Raw genomic sequence first — 9290 nt, 5'->3', positions numbered from 1 at the left:
ACCGCCCTGAGTCCTTCGGGAGTAGGGCGGTATATAAATTTAATAAAACAAACAAACAAACATACAAACATTGCAAGTTGTACATTATGGTTATTTAAAGTCACGACGGCCGTAAAGAGAATCACCACGACCGATAAGTTGCTGGTTTTCAGCCCAAATATTGGAAAATGCAGTCAAGAGATCCGCGGTTACCGAGCGTCAAAATGCAGTCAGGTGACTGCGGTGGAGACGGGACGCTCGTCGTAACTTCAGAAGTGGGTTGTTAAGTATGAGCTGGCCGTGTGCGGCAGCAGCCAAAAAAGCGAATACAATCCTGGGTTGGATAAACAGAGGCGTAGAATCAAAATCAGGTGAAGTATCCGTACCGCTTTGTAAAGCCTTAGTAAGGCCACACCTGGAATCCTGCAACTAATTTTGGTCACCACGTTACAAAAAAAAGATGTTGAGACTTTGGAAAAAGTGCAGAGAAGAGCAACTAAGAGGATTAAAGGACTGGAGACTAAAACATATGAAGAACGGCTGCAGATTTTGGGGTCTGGCCAGTCTAAAGAAAAGACAAATTAGGGGTGACATGATAGCAGTAGTCCAGCATTTGAGGGGCTGCCCCAAAGAAGAGGGGGGGTCAAACTATTCTCCAAAGCTCCTGAAGGCAGGACAAGAAACAACGGATGGAAACTAACCGAGGAGAGAAACAACCTGGAATTAAGGAGAAACTTCCTAACAGTGAGGACAATTCACCTGTGGAACAGCTTGCCACCAGAAATTGTGGGTGCTCGAACACTGGAGGTTTTCAAGAAGAGATTGGACAGTCACTTGTCTCAAATGGTCTAGGGTCTTCTGGTGAGCAGGGGGTTGGACTAGAAGACCTCCAAGGTCCCTTCCCGCTCTATTCAGATTGATTGATTGAAGTACCCCTGGGAAGGTGTGTCGTAACTTTGAACAGTCGTTAAAGGGACTAGTCGTAATCCCCAGGAGACGGAGGGTTCTAGTCTCACCTTAAGAACAAAAACTGGCTGGGTGACTTTGGGCCAATCACCAGGAGACAGAGAGTTCTACTCCCGCCTCAGGCATGAAAGCCAGGTGGGTGACTTTGGACCAATCACCAGGAGATTGGGAGTTCTAGTCCCGCCTCAGGCATGAAAGCCAGCTGGGTGACTTGGGCCAATCACCAGGAGACAGAGAGTTCTAGTCCCGCCTCAGGCATGAAAGCCAGGTGGGTGACTTTGGGCCAATCACCAGGAGACTGGGAGTTCTAGTCCCGCCTCAGGCATGAAAGCCAGCTGGGTGACTTTGGGCCAATCACCAGGAGACTTGGAGTTCTAGTCCCGCCTTAAGCATGAAAGCCAGCTGGGTGACTTTGGGCCAATCACCAGGAGACTGAGAGTTCTAGTCCCGCCTTAGGCATGAAAGCCAGCTGGGTGACTTTGGGCCAATCATCAGGAGACGGTGAGTTCTAGTCCCGCCTTAGGCATGAAAGCCAATTGGGTGACTTTGGTCGGATCGGTCTCTCTCATCCCAGCCTACCTCACAGGGTTGTTGTTGTGGGGAACACAAAAAGAAGAAAGTGGTTCTGGAATTATCGGTTGCCTTAAAATAATAATAATAATAAAATAATAATAAAGAAGGGATGCAAATAAATAAATAAACTCACACCACAAAGTCTCTTATTGGGATGATTTTAATTGGCAATAAATTAAGGGTCTCCGGTGCTGTCACTCTCCCCCCCTCCGCCCCCCCCAGGAAATCAAGTCAAGATGGTGGTCACGTTTGGGAGCAGCGTGGCCAGCTCTGATTGGACGCCCGGGATTTGGCACAGGGGATTTCCTTGTAGGTTGAGCTGAGCCAAGGCGGGGAAGGCGGCCAGGCTCCTGAGGGCGGAGGCTCGCTGGATGCCTTGACGGACGCAAAATGAGTTAAGGAGGGCTTTGGTCAGCGATACCCCACCCCCCACCGCCTGTCAATCTCCCCAGCTCCATTCAGGAACCGGCCTCGTCCCGCGACGCAAGGATACGGTTGTTACGGAGTGACAGTTCCTCCAGAGAAGGCAGAGGGGGCAGCCCTTCCAGGCTCTCGATCTGGTTGTCGTCGACTTCCATCACCTGGGGAGGAAAAAAGCGGAGAATGGGAGATACGGGGAGTCCTTCACTTACGATCGTCCGTTTAGTGACCGTTTGGGGTTGCCGCGGCCGGGAAAAAAGTGACCGGGACAGTTTATGACCGTTGTGGCATCCCTGCGGTCACGTGATCAAAATTCAGACGCTCGGCAACTGGCACGGATTTATGACGGTTGCAAAAGGGGTCCCATGGTCAAGCAAAGTCAAGGGGGAAGCCAGATTCGCTTCACAACCGGGCTAGTAGCTTAACAATGGCAGTGATTCACTTAATAATGGTGGCAAGGAAGGTCGTAAAACAGGGCAAAATGCACTTGACGACGGTCTCGCTGAGCAACAGAATTTGTGGGCACCATTGCGGTCGTAAGTTGAGGACTGCCTGTACAGCTCATTCACTACAGGTAGTCCTCCCCTTACAACAGGGACCAGAATTTCCATCGCTGAACAAGATGGTCATACAATGAGTCACGCCCAACTTGATGGCTTTCCCCCCGTTGTTAAGTGAATCATGCAAATCCAACTTCCCTATTGACTCTGCTCATCGGAAGGTGAATTTGGCCCCGCGGTCCAAATTCGGCCACATCGCGGGCCAAATCCGGCCACCCGAGGAGAACCTGTGCTCAGCCCAGAAAGCAAAGCTGTGGCTGATGGTTTCAGGGCTCTCTTAGGAGGGGGCGGGCACCAGGTTGGAGAAGCCGAGCTCCGAAAGAGGGTGAGGGGAGTGTGGGGGGGGGAGTGACCTTACCTCGAGGCAAAGCATCATGGCCAGTGTGGGGGGGAAGGCCGAGAGAAGGTTGTCGGAGAGATTCAGGTGCGTGACCAGCAACAGATGTTCGAGGTGGCACAGGTTGGTCAGGCCCTAAGGAAAGCAAAAAATAAATAATAATCAGAATTTCTTACTGTTCTTTTAACTCTTTACCTGACTTTATAGGCAGGTAAATCTACTCGCCTGTCAATCGTGGCTTCTTTCAGTTTCTTGCAATGCTTTTAAATATTTTTAATACCAATATTTCATATTTTTAATATTTCACTTTTTAAAATCTCAGATGCAGTCGAAACCTCTCTTTTTCCAATCCTCCTTCGCTCTCTTGAATACAGGTAGTCCTCGACTTGCAACAGTCAGTTTAGCGACCGCTCAAAATCACTGCGGCGCTGAAAAATGTGACGTACGACCGTTTTTCCACAGTTGCTGCCTTATAGCGTCCCCCATGTTCCCGTGATCAAAATTTCAGACACTCGGTTCATATTTATGACGGTCGCAGCGTCCCCGGGATCACACGATTCCCTTTTGCGACCTTCGGACAAGCAACGTCAATGGGGATCGCTGGATTTGCTTAACAACCGTGTTGCTCGCTTTACAACTGCGGTGATCGGCTTAACAGCTGTGGCAAGAAAAGGGCGTGCAATGAGGCAGAATTCACTTCACAACCGCCTCGCTTAGCAATATTGGGCTCCGTCGCGGTCGTACGTCGAGGACTACCTGTATGGCACGAGGGCTGAGGTTTCCCGGGATTGCAACCGGCGTGAGATTTGCACCCAGGACCAGTGACTGTTTTAACTTAGGAGAAAAATGGTGTAGAAATGTCAGAAAAGGGTGTAGGCAGTGGTGGGATTCAGCTGGTTTGGGCCGGTTCGAGCGAACTGGTAAATTGCTGACTGGTTCTGCCCCTTCCCGCCCTGCCCCTTCCAGGAGTCCCGCATGCTCCATTTTGGCTCCCAGGTAAGTACAGGGAGGCCTACTATGCTCAAAATGGCGCGGGGGGGGCGGCGCGACCCCTCAGCGGCCCGTTTTTGCTCCCAGGAGGCTGCAGGGAGGCCTACTAGGCCCAAAATGGGGCGCAGGGAGTGGTGGTTCCCCCCCCAGCCCGTTTTTGCTCGGGGGGGGGAATGCAGGAGGCGGGAATGAGGTACTGCCTGTCACACACCCTTGGCCACGCCCACCATGGCCACGCCCACCCAGCCGGTGATTAGGGCAGAGAACCGGTTGTTAAATTATTTGAATCCCACCACTGGGTGTAGGGTCTCTTGCCTGGGCGGGGAGGGGGAGAGGTTGGACTAGATGACCTACAACAGTGATGGCTAACCATTTTGTCATCGCGTGCCAAAAACTGGGCGGGAGCACGGGGGGGGGGGTCATGCGCACGCGTGCCGACGCCCATAATTAAATGCGTGTGTGACCCACCCCGCGCTCCCCCCGCTTTTGGCATGTGATGGCACGGTGGGCCCTCCCCAGGCTTTCGCCCTCCCCAGGCTCCAGAGTCTTTCTTGGAGCCTGGGGAGGGCGAAAACAGCCTTCCCTACCTCCCAGGAGGCTGGAAACGGCCTGTTTCCCAACTTCCGGTGGGACCGGAAGGCTCGTTTTTCACCCTCCCCAGGCTCCAGAGCCTTTCTAGGAGCCTGGGGAGGACGAAAACAGTCTTCCCCACCTCCCCGGAGGCCAGGAACAGCCCGTTTCCCGATTTCTGGTAGGCCCGGAAAGCCCGAAAATCAGCTGGCCGGCGTGCGCATGTGTGTTGGAGCTGAACTAGGGCAATGCTCGCGTGCCCAGAGATATGGCTCCACGTGCCTCACGGACCTACAAGGTCCCTTCCAACTCTGTTATTCTAAATTTACAGAACTCTTGTTCATCTAAATGTACAAAAAACATCGGGAAATCAATATGCAATTCGCAAGGATGAGGCCAATGACGCCTCCAGAGCCTTCGGTTTCTCCTTCCACAATTACGAGATTTTTTTTCATGAAAACCCCGTCAAACCAGTCCAAAAATTGACTTTCTACCCCGCAGAACTTAAGTCTGGTTCCCCTCAAGGGAGAAAAATTGGCGTTTTTTTTTTTCCAGGCAGGGCCCTCCGTATTTCCCAACACCGCTCAAGCGGTGAAGTTGGCACACCTTTAGCTTATGGACCAATTTCCTTGGCAGCCACAAAAGGAGGAAGTGGCTGCCATGATGGGTGACATCTGTAGCTCAAGTTTTGTAAACAGGGGTCCTGGGTTTGACACCTGTCTGTCTCTCCGTCTCTCTCTGGGTGTGGATTGTGTGCCGAAAAGTGAGGAATATAGGTAGTCCTTGAATTACGACCATTTGTTTAGTGACGGTTTTGAAATTGCAGCGGCACTGAAAAGAAGTGACTTACGGCCGTTTTTCACACCGACGGCCGTCGTGTGGAAAACAACAATCCCCAAAGTCAGAATCAGAACTAGAATAGAGCTGGAAGGGGCCTTCGAGGTCCTCTAGTCCAGCCCCTTGCTTAAGCAGGAGATCCTATCCCATTTCAGAAAAAAAATGGCTGTCCAGTCTCTTCTGAAAAACCTCCTAATGAGGAAGCACCCGCAACTTCTGGTGGCAAGCTGTTCCACTGGTTAATTGCCCTCCCCGTTAGGAAGTTTGGAATGGAATGGAGGAGATTTGATCCCGTGACTCCTTAAGTCACGTGATCAAAAGTCAAAACGCCTGAGAACTGGCGGGTATTGATGGCGCCTGCTGTGTCCCAGAGTCACGTGATCAAGTTTTGCACCCTTCTGACACGGAGAAGGCAGATTCGCTGAACAATCTTGCGACCACCGCAGTGGTCGTAAAACGGGACAAAACTCACTTAGCAACCGTCTGGCTTAGCAATGTTAAAATTTCGGGACAGCTGCGGCCGTAAAAATCAAGGAATACTTGTATCTGGAGCACTGTCGGCATTGACAAAATCCCCATCGGTCAATTGCGGAAGGCAGCTTGACTTGGAAAGGGCTGACATCCTACAACGAGGCATTTTAACGCCATCAAACAACCACATCTGTCTTATCTCAGGTCCTTGGGAACGACTGGATAGGCGGAGAAAAATTCCGAATCCCATCTCGACATCTGGCTGGCTCTTTACAAAGTTCGAAGAGGTAACCTCTCCTCTGTTTTTGGTACCCCAAGAATTAATCAGGCGGTCACATTCCTTGCCGTTTTCCGAGGACGCTCTCTGGATTGCTCACCTGGTTCTTAGATCTGCCCACCTGAAGGGACCCTCCATCCCCCTCATCCCTGGCCGACTACCTTTTGGGACAGGTCCACCACGCGCGAATCGGCGTACTCCATTTTGAGGACGCTGTTCTCAATCAGAAACTTGCTCCGGAGGTCGTCGAGGTACGAGGAACGCATGGGGTCTGCGGCCTGATGAAGGAAAGACAGAAGTGAGGATACGAGAGCATCATTGGCTCGGTTATCTACAAGATTGACATGTGAATATATCCAGGTGGAGCATTTTATTATAAAGATACGGCAGGGTTTGTCATCCTTGGCAACTTTTAAGAGGGGTGGGCTTCAACTCCCAGAATTCCCCAGCTCACTCTGCTTTAAAATGGGTGGACTTCATGCTTTTAAGATGGGTGGACATAAGTCCCAGAATTCCCTAGCCGCTGTGGTTTAAAATAGATGAACTTCCACTCCCAGAATTCCCCAGCCACTCTGCTTTAAAATGGGGGGACTTTTAATTCCCAGAATTCCCCAGCCACTGTGCTTTAAAATGGGTGGACTTCAACTCCCAGAATTCCTCAGCCAGCATACTTTTAAGATGGGGGGGGGGAATTCAACTCCCAGAATTCCCCAGCCACTGTCCTTTAAAATGGGTGGACTTCATGCTTTTAAGATGGGTGGACTTCAAGTCCCAGAATTCCCTAGCCAGTGGTTTAAAATGGGTGGACTTCAACTCCCAGAATTCCTCAGCCAGCACGCTTTTAAAATGGGTGGACTTCAACTCCCAGAATTCCCTAGCCACTGTGCTTTAAAATGGGGGGGCTTTTAATTCCCAGAATTCCCCAGCCACTGTGCTTTAAAATGGGTGGACTTTAACTCCCAGAATTCCCCAGCCACTCTGCTTGAAAATGGGTGGACTTCAACTCCCAGAATTCCCTAGCCACTCTGCTTGAAAATGGGGAGACTTTTAACTCCCAGAATTCCCCAGCCACTGTGCTTTAAAATGGGTGGACTTCAACTCCCAGAATTCCCTAGCCACTCTGCTTTAAAATGGGGGGACTTTTAATTCCCAGAATTCCCCAGCCACTGTGCTTTAAAATGGGTGGACTTCAACTCCCAGAATTCCCTAGCCACTGTGCTTTAAAATGGGTGGACTTTTAATTCCCAGAATTCCCCGGCCACTGTGCTTTAAAATGGGGGGACTTTTAATTCCCAGAATTCCCCAGCCACTGTGCTTTAAAATGGGTGGACTTCAACTCCCAGAATTCCCTAGCCACTCTGCTTTAAAATGGGTGGACTACAGTTCCCAGAACTCCTCAGCCAGCATACTTTTAAGATGGGGGAGGACTTCAACTCCCAGAATTCCCCAGCCAGCTTGATTTAAGATAGGTGAACATCAACTCCAAGGAATTCCCCGGCCGGCTCTTTTCTTCACTTTGCTGAAATCAAGATATATTATGTTTACCGCATTCCCACTTTCTATTAAGAAAGTTACCCTATCCAAAAAATGTCGATACGGATGATTTGTTCTTTTATCCACGATGAATTCTGGTAAATCCTTGTCGGCTGGGGAGTTCTGGGAGTTGAAGTCCACCCTTCTTAAAGTTGTTGGATAAAACACTGAGAATACGGAATCTTACAAAATAGAAATCTTGAGATGTTTTCTCAAATTCATTTGTAAGCTGGGGACCTTCTGTAATTCCCCTATAGGGATGTATGAGTGAGAAGAAGAAGAAGAAAGATTGGCTAAAGGAAGTAGGACAGCTCTGCACATGCTCAGGGGTGCTGTCGTCCCGAGAAGGCATCCCGCAGAGATAAGGTTGGCTTATTGTGGCTTTTTTACAGCCTGACCCTCTTCAGGTGCACTGGGAAGGAGAGGTGGCATTCAGCCGGTTCGGGCCGGTTCGAGCCGGTTCGGGGGAACCGCTAATGGTGATTGCCTGCCCTGCCGATCTGTCTCACCGTAAAGATGTCCGATGTAGCCACATTTTCAAGAACGGGTGTATGCATGGAAGTGAAGCGGTGGTAAGAATCTGTGAAACCCACCGCTGCTGGGAGGACAGCGACCAAAATCCCCAGCTGCTGAAGCAAAATGTTGCATGCTACATGCGCAAGATTATTCGCTTTATTCGCTTCCGAATAAAGTGTGAGTCACACCAGATTTTGGTATATGTCTCTCCTGGGCTGACCTTCAAGGCAGCAAAGTAGCGGAGAGTCTCTTGCTCGTAAACCAAGGGGTCCAAAGCCCTCATGAGGAGGATGATGGTTAGGAGACACCCTGAGGAAAAAAAAAAAAAAGGACAGATTCAGGTTTCATCAAGCCTTGATCATCTGTTTTATCGGTAGTCCTCGACTTACGGCGGCCACTGGGAACAGGATTGCCATTGTTACGGAAAGGAAGGCAGTGGTTATTTGAGCCGCGCTTGGCTTTGCCACCTTTTTTTGCCTCGTGAGTCCCCGACGTCGTTAAGTGAATCACACGGTCGTTAAACGAATCCGGCTTCCCCACCCACCCCCCCGACTTTGCTTTGTCGGAAACTGGCTGGGAAGGTCTCGAATGGCAGTCACGTGACTCCGGGGAGCTGCGATTGTCATAAATAACGCACTCAAATTTTAACGGGGAGACCGCCGGGATGTTGTGACGGTTGTAAGTGCGAGGACTGGTGGTGAGTCATTTTAACAAGAATGGTTGTCATATGAATGGCTGTAAGTCGAGGAGTACCTGTATCTTTCAAGTTGCTAGTCCTGAAGGATGTTTATTAAGACTGGGAGGGGGGTCCCCGGGGCCAGCTCTTGTGACCTTCTAGACAGGTTCTACAGACTGCCAGTACAGTCTTGAGGACTAGTAACTTAGGAAAAAACATTTGAGGCCGCTACTGAGGTCTCTTCTCGGGATCCACCCGAGTTTTGTGGGAGCAAAGGAGATCCCGAACCTACACTTGTTCTCCGGCTCCAAGGCCTGCAGCTCCTTGCAAGATTCCAGCTCCGACTGCAGCACCGTTGACTTCTCGATGGAGAGATCGCACCTGGGGCAGGAAGAGGAGGCAGCGGGTCAGGAAGGGAGCGAAAGCAGGTGTTTGGCCACAGGGAAGGGAGGAAGGAGAGGGAGAGAAGGAAAGAAGGAGGGAGGGAGAAAGGAAGAAGGGAGGGAGAAAGGAAGGAAGGGAAGATAGAAGGAAGGAAAGGAGGGAGGAGGAAAAATGAAGGGAGGGAGGGAGGAGATGGGAATG

The 9290-nt window shown here is 50.6% G+C and overlaps 1 protein-coding gene across 2 annotated transcripts in view; it reads right to left on the bottom strand.

Annotated features, from left to right (window-relative positions):
* Positions 1–1728: 1728 nt before the first annotated feature.
* RABGGTA (Rab geranylgeranyltransferase subunit alpha) overlaps positions 1729–9290 on the bottom strand; it is a 33446-nt gene continuing 25884 nt past the window's right edge. For both annotated transcript variants that reach the window (XM_070954004.1, XM_070954003.1), the window contains exons 12-17: positions 8998–9086; positions 8250–8338; positions 6142–6258; positions 2857–2970; positions 2012–2099; positions 1729–1893 (exon numbers count right to left, since the gene is read on the bottom strand). In XM_070954004.1, the coding sequence (XP_070810105.1) occupies positions 1745–1893; positions 2012–2099; positions 2857–2970; positions 6142–6258; positions 8250–8338; positions 8998–9086 (646 nt within the window). In that variant the 3' untranslated portion in view covers positions 1729–1744. The remainder of the gene's footprint in view (positions 1894–2011; positions 2100–2856; positions 2971–6141; positions 6259–8249; positions 8339–8997; positions 9087–9290) is intronic.

The sequence above is a fragment of the Pituophis catenifer genome, unplaced genomic scaffold (assembly GCF_029215685.1).
Source record: "Pituophis catenifer annectens isolate HBS135680 unplaced genomic scaffold, rPitCat1.0.hap2 SCAF_15, whole genome shotgun sequence".
Taxonomy (NCBI): Eukaryota; Metazoa; Chordata; class Lepidosauria; order Squamata; family Colubridae; genus Pituophis; species Pituophis catenifer.
The sequence above is the reverse complement of the archived record's forward strand: the minus strand, read 5'-3'. Positions and strand labels throughout refer to the sequence as shown.